Source organism: Rhodamnia argentea, chromosome 2, assembly GCF_020921035.1.
Source record: "Rhodamnia argentea isolate NSW1041297 chromosome 2, ASM2092103v1, whole genome shotgun sequence".
Taxonomy (NCBI): domain Eukaryota; kingdom Viridiplantae; phylum Streptophyta; class Magnoliopsida; order Myrtales; family Myrtaceae; genus Rhodamnia; species Rhodamnia argentea.
The window spans coordinates 4475835-4487686 of NC_063151.1; the positions used below are offsets into that span (position 1 = coordinate 4475835).

Sequence of the window (11852 nt, forward strand, 5' to 3'; positions counted from 1 at the left end):
GAAATTCGTTTAATTGGATCCATGGATTGAAGCCGATGAGATATATTTATATGATCTTCGAATCTACTTTACCAAGCCAAGCTTTCATTTTCGTGAATAAGAAAAGGGCAAAAAAAAAAAAAAATTCTTTGTTTGGTCGCCATCATCGAATATGCGCGCGTGAACGTGACTCGCGCGAGCGGCGGGATGGATTCGGCTGCTCCGGCATCGTGCGCGCACGACATGGCCAGAAGTGGAATGACGTGAAACGTGGGGACGGTCGGTTGTCCGGTGTCCGCTAGCGGGAAGGCCTTCGTTTCGCGATTGCTTCCCAACAAACGCATGGCAACGAAACCCCACGATCTGCATCCGACGTGGCACCCAATGTCGGAGGAGGAGGTGGATTCGATGTCTCTCAAAATAAATTTAGGATCGTTTGTTCGACGACGGATGACTGTTTTTGGAAAATTATAGTTGGGCCCCTTTCGACATTTGGCTGATGAAAAATTAATCGATTTAGGAAAAAGGTTTTCTATGAAGCATTTGTTCGAATGAAAATGTTTTCTGAAAATTTGTTTTACGGGCTTTTATTAATTTGGTTCGTCGAAAATGACTTAATCGACGAAAAATACTTTTCTGTCAACGAAAAAAAAAATTCATGCACAATATTAATAAAGTGAATTCGTAAATCTAAAAAGATGAAAATACTTTTCAAAATTGCTCATCTTAAATTTTTCAAATTTTCATTTTTTGAGATTTTTATATTTTAATTCATATATATGTTTTGATCTATTATATTTTCTATTTTCTTCTTCCTCAATAGCTCGTCAGGCGGCGACGGTGGGTCGGCTAGCAAGCTCGAGCTCAGCCGAGGCTCCTGCGTGGTTGTCGCCGGTCAAGGAAGAAAGAAAAGGAAAAAAAAGAAACAAAAACATTAAATATTAAATAACCAAGTATCAGAAAACGTTTTCGATCACATATTACTAAACAAAGGAAAACAAAACTTGTTTTCCTGAAAAATGACATTTTTCATGAATTTTTTCATAGAACAAACGCGCTCTTAGATTGTGAAAAAATTGACTTCCCCTTTCACAAGAAGGAAATCACTCTCCCTGGACAACCCAACACATAAAAATAAATATTTTCTTTCATCACGAAGTTTTCAATGAAGCAAATGCATTTTTTGAAGTTGTTGTGGAACCAAAAAACACTGAGTATTTATGAGATTAGAGGATATCGATATTTACCATTCGAAATTGTCCTTCTGTCCATTCTTACCAAATTTATTCGGATGGACCACCAAAATTACTCAGGCTGTCCATCATTTGATGTTTTACCATATGTATAATGTATTCACTTTATAACAGGTAGGAGTATTATAGATGTTTCTGGCAATTCTTTTTTGGGTTGAAGGATACTTCGAATTTGCCTCTTGAGTGATGTTATGGACATTCGTGAAGCCTTATTTAACGCGTGATTATCGATTTTGTTTTCAAAGGGTCTTGGTATTTTTTTTTCACCCCTACTTTTTAGTATGATTACTGAGTGTCGGAATAATTTTTTCTTTTTACAATATAAGGTTAATGAGGATAATGATGTTTATTAAGCATGGCATAATCAACTTTAAAATCTTACTTATATCATAAGAGTAGTTAGTAACGAAAATTATAGTTACACGTTTATGCGTGTCTCGTATTCGTGCACATGTGGAAAATCCAACCGTCGGATCAATATCACTGTATATAAATATCTTGAATGAATTTGGGATTTTCTAGGTTATTGATTGATTTGTTCCGTCATTCCATCCTACCATGATTTACCGAATACTCTCCGTGTCTTATTCAACTTTTATTTTGGACGAATTGCCAAATAAAAGATAATCCAGGAAAAATCCGCGAAGATTAATTCAAAAGCCACTGCCAAAACGCGAGTCTCCGGAAAATTCAAAGGCACGACTTCGTAAAGTTCAATTTGAATTTAGATTTTTCCAATTAAAACGCAAAGTCAGTTGAAATAAGTCCCATGAATATTGTCATTGAGATTACCACGTTAGCCGTTCAACTACAAATCCCAATCGATAGTTGAAACAATTCGTTCTCGTTCGGTCCGGTCCGTGGCTCGTCTTGTCCGAGCGCGACGAGCTGAGTAACCGGTCAGTAAATAAGACAGGAACAGGAACGAAAAGCAGCTGTCGACTTGTAAAGGCGGCACACTCGGATCCGATGAGTTGTTTCGCAGATCTCGCGAGTACTGTCCGCATCCGCACTCGCGGGTAACGACGACCGCCCCCCCTCGTTGTTTTTTTTAAGCGACAGTTCGCTCCTCGTTGGCCTCACGGTCCTTACCGCGTCTCTGCTCAGTAGTCCTCGTCCCTTCTCTCTCTCTCCATATCTTCCGTCACTTTGCTTTCTCTCGAAGGCAACATCGAATGCTCTCCATCTCCATCTATCTCCCTCTCTCGCTCTCCCTGTTTTTGTGCGTGACTTGGGAGTCAGGGCTTCGAGTGAAAGGAGGCAGGTTGACATCGCGCCATCGAGACTTCAACGGGAGTGTCCGGTTCTCAAGAGGTGCGATTTGAATCTGGTCTTTACTATAGTCACTTCTGATCTCTTGCTCGCAATCGATGCATGCGTCTGTGGTTCTTTGGAGCTTCCTTCGTCGACGCCGCGCCCGGATTCTCATTGCTGCGAGCTTCCCGTTTGCTCCGTGATCCGTGTTGTTGCTACGTTAAGTTCTTATTTTCCTTTTTTTCGTCTCTTCATTTGATCGTACATCGGTTATTCTAGTCATTTGAGATTTCCCTGTCGATGCGTTCGATTCTCAATGAGCGACCGCGAGCTTGGGCGATTCAACAGTGTTTGACTGCTTTTGAGTTCCTCAATTTTACTTGCGTCCCAACGCTATAGCTATGATCTTCAGTTACTTCAGCTCTGTGGGACTCAGGTAGATTGTATGGTGGACATACATTCAATATTCATACGGTTGATTTTTTGAAAAGAAAAGAATAATTCCAGGAGATTTGCTTGTTTTAAGGAATTGATAATGCGAGCTTCCTCGATCATCAGGTGAAAACAGAGTTGTTTTTCCATGTATTTCTGCTCGCAGAGCATGTTTCGATTTGTTTTGCTTTTGTTTTAGTCGAAACGTTGAATACTCGGTTCATTCAGATTGTTTAGAATTCATTTGAGTCAAATGCCTCGCATGCATGAATCGCAAGTTTATACGACATTTTATTCTGGGTCTTCGAAACTTCATCCATTCAGGTTTTTGGTCGGCTATTCTACTCGAAACTCTGGTTTGGCCTTCTCCTTGTAGTCTGGTGACACAGAAACTACAAAGTTCTTTTAGACTTCTCCACGTGAACCACAGTGGAGATGTCAAGCTTTGTTGGTGTTCTCGTGTCCGATCCATGGCTACAGAGCCAATTCACTCAGGTTGAGCTCCGCAGCCTAAAATCAAAAGTAAGTTTTCATGGCTTATTGTGTATCACTCCGATTCTTCTGCTAAGTTTTGATGGATCACAATGATGCTAATGATGGATTCCCCATTGTAGTTCACGTCAATAAAGAACCAAAAAAGTAAAGTCGCTGTTGGAGATTTGCCACCTTTGCTGGTGAAGTTGAAAGCTTTTAGTGAAATCTTCTCGGAGGAGGAGGTTGGGATAATATTGGCTGAGTCGAATTCTGGCATGAACAATGAGATTGATTTTGAAGAGTTCCTTAGGGTGAGTCAATGTTCATCTTCTTCTGCATTCTTATCTTTATCTGTCCTTGTGCTGTCTTCCTCTCCAAGTTGAATTGTAGAAACCAAGGTTTGTGTGATTGAAATGGTCTGGGAGAGACTTGAAAAATGAATGTTCTGGAAGTGATTCAAAAAACTATTGAAGAGGTTATAGATCTGAAGTAGTTATCTCCAGAGTATAGATGATGGAGCCTATTCATGATTTACGCCCTTGCATGCAGATTTAATTTCATTTAAGTACTGCAATTATGTCCTCAAGGTGACATGCTATTAATCGCTCAAATTCGGCAGACCTATGTGAGTTTGCATGCTCGAGCTGCATCTAAAAAGGGCAGTTCAAAGAACTCTTCTTCATTTCTCAAGGCTACCACAACCACCCTCCTCCACACGATTAGTGAATCAGAAAAGGCGTCTTATGTTGCTCACATAAACAGCTATCTCGGAGATGACTCATTTCTGAAGCAATTCCTTCCAATTGATCCAGCGACAAATGATTTATTTAATCTTGCTAGAGATGGAGTTCTTCTGTGGTAAGCAGGTGTTGTCATTTCATTTGCCTCGGTGTCATTTTATGCTGGTACCATAGCTCAAATTTAGAAATGCATTTTGGCCTGATCCAGCAAGCTCATCAATGTTGCTGTGCCTGGGACAATTGATGAGCGAGCCATCAATACCAAACGAGTGCTCAATCCATGGGAGAGGAATGAGAATCATACTCTGTGTCTTAACTCAGCAAAGGCAATTGGTTGTACTGTGGTCAATATAGGCACGCAAGACTTGGTTGAAGGAAGAGTAAGAATGGGTCATCAGTCTTTTTGTTTGTTCTTCAGTGACTATGATTTATGTTTCTGTTGTCTTAATTGAACCCTTCCAAAATTTCCGCAGCCGCATCTGGTTCTAGCATTGATTTCTCAGATTATAAAGGTAAAATCCAAAGCTTCCTGAACATGTCAATTAACTCTTCAGGAGCACTTCCCTCACGACCTCATCTTAGTACTGAATGTTGCACATTGGTTATCCCTTTAATGCTACTTGTCCTGATATCAGATTAGTATGCAATTTTAGATTCAATTGTTAGCCGATCTCAACCTCAAGAAGACACCTCAGCTTGTGGAATTGGTAGATGATAGCAAGGTATAACTGGTTATATCTAGTGCTGATATTGAGGTCATCTCGTTTATCTGTTTTTTTTGCTTTCTTTTCTCCTTGCTTTCAATATTTAAAGTGAAAAATCAAAGACTATCCATCGTCTTTTTTTTTTTTTTTTGGTGCTGCAGGATGTTGAGGAGCTCATGGGTTTAGCCCCTGAGAAGGTCTTACTGAAATGGATGAACTTTCATCTCAAGAAAGCAGGCTATAAGAAAACTGTTTCGAATTTCTCTTCTGATGTGAAGGTAATCTCAAGAAGGGTTATGCTTTTACTTGATTTCGTGTGGTGGAGTTAGGGAGATACCCATTTTTAATGGGTAGGTTGTATGACAGAAAGGACTGGTTGCTAGTTTTGTGCAAACCCAAGAAGTCTTTCTGTAGTTGTGACTAAGCCTCTCAAGAACGTTGCACATGTTTAATCCCTTTCGCAAGATGGAAGGAATTTACTGGAGATATAGGAATATTAATGGTATCCGCCCCCGGATTTTAGTTTAGAGGTTAATTCATGCTGCCTTTTCTTTCCCCCCTATAGGGAAAGACTGCAGTATAACTTATCTCCCACAGAAGTTATCCGCATTTGCTTGCAACTCCAATATACTGTCTGGCGTTTTATATGGACTACTTCAAGCTTGAACTTGGTGTGCCATTTAAATGCAGGATGGAGAGGCATATGCATATCTGCTGAATGTTCTTGCTCCAGAACACTGCAGTCCGGCCACACTAGATGCAAAAGATCCAGATGAGAGGGCAAAATTGATACTCGATCATGCTGAGAGAATGGACTGCAAAAGATACTTAAACCCAAAAGATATTGTTGATGGCTCAGCAAATTTAAATCTTGCGTTTGTTGCACAAATATTTCATCAAAGGTACAGAATTGAAGAGCTGACCTCGTGCTGAGTATTCTTTTTGGCCATCTTGTTTGGCGTACTACTTGTTGCTGTCTTTTTTACTTCACATTTCTAAAAAAATTGGAGTTAAGTTTGTGTGAGAGACCTTCAGGATGAAATAATATCTTCAGGGTGAAGTTTCCATCTCTCTGAGTATTGTACACGCACATTCTTATCCGTGCGCTTTATCAAAAGTGAGAAGTGGGAATTTTAAATGTACTCTGTCATTGTAGACGGGGTAGAACTTGAAATTGACAATGTGCCTTCTCTTCTCTTCCCAAGAAGATCAATTTTTTTATTTGTCTGATTGATAATGGAGATTCTTCTTCATTTCATATAGGAGTAGCCTGCTTTTGTTTTGGGTGAACATCCTTCGGTTGCACTAACGATATAAACTTTGCTGAAGGTATAAGCTTATAACCTAGGACTGACGTTATGTTGCATCATGCATATCCACCTAATATGATGTGTTGATATGGCATTACACATTGAAACTGGTGGATCAAGAACGTTCCTAATGTCCACGAGAATTAATTTGAAATTAAGTAGGCATCAAGCTCTGCTTGTGTTTAGGGTGGCTCTTCTTCCCCCTGCACCTGAAAAAATCAATTTACTTGTACCCTGTCTTTGCTTGCCTTAGCTTTGATAAGGTTACTTTTAATTGTTACCTATGCAATCTCGTGTCAACTAGGATAATTAATGTGATTATTTTTGTAGAAATGGCCTGTCTACAGACAGCAAAAGTGTTACATATGCAGAGATGATGACTGATGATATTCAGACATCAAGAGAAGAAAGATGCTTCCGCCTCTGGATTAACAGCCTGGCTATTGGAAGTTATGTCAACAATGTCTTCGAGGATGTCAGAAATGGGTAAATATCCATTCCTGTGTCACCTTCTTCTTATCTACCATTGTTTCTTTTACTACTTATCCTGATGCTAGTTTTCGGTTTAATAATAGGAGATTTACCCTACCATAGTGTAGTTGTTCCTGAAATTCTGTATAGCTTTTCTTTCTCGTGGTCCTTTTTTACTTTTTAACCCTCAAAGCAAGCGTGAACTTTTTGTATGCGGTCATGTCTCCAGGACTAAAGGTAAGAAAAGAAGAACAAGTACCTCTTCCAAATTGGCGTGACTGGAATTTACATATATGCAGATGGGTACTTCTGGAAGTGCTTGACAAGGTCTCTTCTGGGTCAGTTAACTGGAAGCAGGCATCGAAACCTCCAATCAAGATGCCTTTCAGAAAAGTAGAGAACTGCAATCAAGTAATAAGGATTGGAAAGCAGTTGAAGTTTTCTCTGGTGAATGTAGCTGGAAATGACATTGTTCAGGGAAATAAGAAGCTTATACTCGGTAATCTTCTGATTTCTAAGAATCTTTGTCAGTTAAATTCAAGAATTTTATGATACAGTATCATCATTTGGTCCTCACGTTCGTTTTTTCCCTCATTCAACAATAATGAAACGAAATAATTCAATCATGGTTATAATTAGGCATTGAACGATTCAATTTTGGTTTTCATGTAAGTCCACCTGCTGGTTTCTCGTGGGTTAAAAAATTAACCATTGAGGCAATATCAGTCCTTCGATTTTCAGATTATTAAGACAGCAACATTAATCGATTAACTGCAAATTTTTCAAGTAAGTGCATTTTGATTTCAGGTTAATTATGGCCTCAAAGTTTGATAATTTTGATAGGCCTAGATGTCATGCTCTTTTGCTAGTACCCTTTCCCCGAATATAATCAGTGGAAGATTTAGGAAATAATTGTGGAGCGGTTGATCTATTTGTGGTTTGGCAAGACTGTAGATGCAATAGTTGTTGTCTGTAACTGCTTTTGATGATACCTACGATGTAGTTACAATGTGGTAGTCCTTGTACAGTAAGCTCAAGTTTGCATGCATCTTTTTCAGCTTTCCTGTGGCAGTTGATGAGATTTAACATGCTTCAACTTTTAAAGAACTTGAGATTCCACTCCCATGGAAAGGAGATCACAGATGCAGATATCCTGAATTGGGCAAATGAGACAGTCAAGAGCACGGGAAGAGCTACTCAGATAGGGAGCTTCAAGGTCATTTTTGAGGCAGAATTCTTCAGCCCTTTATTAGCGGAATTCTTTTTTATTTCTGCTAATGGTGTGCGAAATCTTTGATTCAGGATAAGAGTTTAGCTAGCGGAATATTCTTCCTCGAGCTTTTGAGTTCAGTGGAACCAAGGGTGGTCAATTGGAATCTTGTAACAAAAGGCGAAAGTGGTAAGATTTTGATACCACGATGATGGCTGTACCTGTACCTAATTTTCTTTGACAGCTCATTGGCATGCTCAAGTATAGTTCTTACATTCAAAATCCTGTGAAGATACTGATTTAAAATGTAACGGGTACTTGTGCTCGGTGAATTTACAGCGGAAGAGAAGAAGTTGAATGCAACATACATAATCAGTGTCGCAAGAAAGCTTGGCTGTTCCATCTTCTTGCTACCTGAGGACATCATGGAGGTGAGAAATGAGAGTCATTGAATATTTACTTTCTCTGTTTTCTAGGAGGATCTGTTTTTAGCCTTAAGGAAATTGTCATTGCCTTTTCTTCTGCAATCATTTCGTATCGTTTGGCTATAAGAGAAAACACTTTGATAAGCTAGCATTGACACTGTTGATGATTAGGTTAACTCAACTGCATTGGCAAAAGAACTAACTTTTTTGATCATTTAGCTTACATCAGAGGCAGATGTAGAAGTCTTCTATTGTGCTTCTTTACGAATCCAATTAACACATTTTATGGGTGCGGCAGGTAAACCAGAAGATGATACTCACTCTAGCAGCCAGCATCATGTACTGGAGTCTACAACAGCCTGTAGGGGACTCGGAGTCGTGTCCCAGCCCCGCCGAGTCAACCATCACCGTTGCTACTCCCGATGCCTCCCCAGCACCATCCATAAATGACGAGGACGAGAGTTCATCCTTGAGTGGCGAAGTGTCAAACTTGACCATTGATGATAATGTCTCCGATACGACAACAGTCTCCTCTCATTTTGACAATGAGGAGACTCCGGCATGTGAATGACCGATGAGTAGGATGCTGGATATAGGATGGTGGATATTCATTCAGGTCCCTCAGGGGAGAAGTCCCGTCTTTCCTTTCTTTTCTCCGGTTGCGAAATAGCTTCATCGGGGATCGCAACCACCATCCCTCTTGGATATAATCTCCTCGGTCAGAGAAGCGGATGCAGGAGGTACGTATATATATAATCAGCAAAAGAGGTGGTTCGAAAAATTGATGAAGCAAATGAATGATGTACGTTCCTTGAACCGCCCTGAAGTTGTATATTTCAGTTCGTCTTTTTTTGTTGTAGTATTAGTTCTGTTTTCTCCTCTCTTTTCTGATGTGATATAAACATGCATCAAGTCATGCTCTTCATGTTTATTTCGGACAGGTAGTTTAGTCACAGAGTGTAATTTGTATGTCCTTTGCCGACCAGTTTTGCTTCCTTCACGGCATGCTTATGGATCGGAGTTACTTTGGGCTTCGACCTTCATGCACGTTGGAAAAATTACACGACTTTACACTAAATGCATCAAATTAAAAATTCCTATTCATTTCGATTTTTTTTACGTGATCATTTTCTATCATTTTCTATCATTTTATTTCGTCCAAGTGAGATTTAAATTGGTAGAGCTCCAGCATTCTGTCAGTTTGACAGTAGGAAGTGCCGAGTGATATCGTTCCTGGTCAATTTTTTTCCACGTCATTTCTCCTTCCTTGGTTTTCACGGTTGGATCTGCAAAGCTGCAGCTTCTAGTCTTCCACTGCCATTGTTGCTCAACTCCACGAGCCCCCGCTGTTGTCCAGCTCCACCCTCTCGCATGTTGACCTGCTCGGCCAGATCTGGCGCCCCCAAAGTTGAAGGCTTCGAGAGTCAGTTTTCCTGGCCGCCGAGCTCAAAGCCACCGAGCTTTGCAGCCCTTCTATGGCCGCCGAGCTCGAAGCGGTTGAACTTCAATGGCTTCGAGATGAACCAGATCTAGCATGGTGTCGAGCTCAAATGGATTTGGCGCCACCAAATCTAGAGGCGATGGCGCTTCCATGTTCTTCAAGCTCCACGTCATGGCCACAGCAGCCATGGTGGCGTTCAAGGGGTGAGCTTTGTCATTTGTGGGGGCGATGTTCAAGGGAAGCGGGCGGTGGTGGTGCTGGCGGCGACAGGGGTTGGCATTCTTCTTGTTAGAAAAGAAAATTACAGTTTCGGGCGTTACAAGGTAGAGACAGAGGGCGAGGGAAAGTTGACGGAGAAAATATTAGGTACAGACGTGGTGCCACCTCATTTTTACGGACGCCCATTCATTTTGCGACACCTGTCCATAGGGGCCCACTTGCCACGATTTTTCTCTCTCCATTGCCCTCTCTCCTCTCTCTTGTCTGTCTTTTCTTCCCTTTCCTTTTGCACGCCATGGATGGTTCTCTCTCTCTTACTATTTTTCGTTTTAGTTTTCTCCTTTACCCCCTTTCTCCATCTCCCTCCGGCCCTCTCCCTCACCTGCATGGGGGCGTTGACAACGTCGTTCGCTGGTAGCCTCCTTCCGTCGACGCTCCGCCAAGGGCCCCTCCCTCTGCCTCGGCTTCGCCGTGGACCTTCCCTCTGCCTCATGCTCCTGGACCCCTTCTTCTTCTCTGCTCTGTCTGCGTTGATAATTGCAGATAAAGCAGAAGAAAACCTAATCGGATGGAGGAAAACGAAAACCTAATTGGACGGAGACCTCGAGAAAATTCGAGGATTGGGGGAAAACAAAAATCTAACTAGACGGTGTTCACTTCAATGGCGATCGTGCTACGTTGGATGGTCGGTGTCCACTTCAACGATTTTCGACTTAAATTGGTCGGATGGATTGAATTGATACTAATGTGAAAAGATTTTGATTAAATTGGTCAAATTAAAATGTTTATGACTAAATGATAAAAATGCAATAAATGTAAGACTCTTTGGTACTTTTCCCCAAATTTGACTATTGTGAAGGCCGCTTTGCTGCATAAATCTTAAGATGGAATTGCTCATGAAATAAAAGAATCAACTAATCCTCAATCTTACCCTTCATTTTTTTTTTGGCTTTGGCATTCCCTCGTATAATTTCATTAGCCATGACAGCAAGAGGTTTTTTTTTTTTGGTCGGAACAGCAAGAGTTATACGTGCTGAAATTAACTAGGCTTTTTTATATACTTCTTTGCACCTTGATGCTTGGATGGATCGAGAACAAATGTCTATTATGCCAATTCGCAGACCAGGAAAATACTATATCGTATCCCTACAACGACGTTCTTTGTCATAACTAACTATATAACACATGGAAAAAGTGATGAATCAGGCCATGTGCACTTTTCAGAATTGGCGTGCTGTCGTTAGTCCATCTGGAGAAGTCCTTCTTTAGTTCATTTTGTCAATGAAGATGGCTTCCTCATATTGACTGACTCACATTATGTATGCCCAGACATGATTGCGTTATGGACTCACACCAAGGACTAACGAATCTCATGCTTCGTTTGCTACGATGTGAATCTAGCCAAGGAAAAATGAAACGAAGGAAGGGAGGAAATAGAATGGAAGAGGCAATATAATTCTCGTATTTGTTTGTTACGACGGAACCGGGTAAAAAAGAGCTTGTTGGGTCCTTTTCCTTGTGTTAAAAAAGAGAATGCCTAGAATGCCTGCAAAATGCAATATGTGAGGGAAAAATAAAGGGAAGCACTTAAAATAATTGTGCGTAACGACTTTTTTACTATTGACATAAAAAATACTAAAATACCCATTTTGAGTAGAATATTGATCGTGACCTATTTGATCAGCACGATACAAAATACGAATTATAGGAAAAGAGATCTGAATACGATATGACATGCTACACTATGTTAATAGGAATTGAGGTAAATAATAATTTTTCATGCTAACTCGATTATTTGACACATGCGGTCAAAATTATGAGAACTACTTCCGATTATTGATTGCCAATACAATTTGTTAGGCCCAACTAGACCACTTTCACTTTCACGTGGCTAGTGCTTTTGGTGCTTAATTAAAAGAAGAAATAAATCAAGGACAGAT

General features: G+C 40.5%; 1 protein-coding gene across 7 annotated transcripts; it reads left to right on the plus strand.

Moving 5' to 3' along the window:
- Positions 1-2289: 2289 nt before the first annotated feature.
- On the plus strand, positions 2290-9376 carry LOC115748978 (fimbrin-1-like). 7 transcript variants are annotated; one of them, XM_048274303.1, is made up of 17 exons: positions 2291-2546; positions 2927-3044; positions 3228-3255; positions 3292-3440; positions 3533-3703; positions 4012-4250; positions 4341-4512; positions 4606-4644; positions 4786-4854; positions 4998-5114; positions 5527-5738; positions 6477-6632; positions 6917-7116; positions 7676-7833; positions 7920-8016; positions 8167-8258; positions 8551-9376. In XM_048274303.1, exons 4-17 carry the CDS (start codon positions 3354-3356, stop codon positions 8821-8823), a joined length of 2082 nt encoding a protein of 693 aa, XP_048130260.1. In that variant the 5' UTR covers positions 2291-2546; positions 2927-3044; positions 3228-3255; positions 3292-3353; the 3' UTR covers positions 8824-9376. The 7 variants fall into 7 exon arrangements, with proteins under 7 accessions (XP_048130262.1, XP_048130260.1, XP_048130261.1 ...); XM_048274304.1 differs by having other exon boundaries at positions 3243-3255; XM_048274301.1 differs by having other exon boundaries at positions 2291-3044.
- Positions 9377-11852: the final 2476 nt, after the last annotated feature.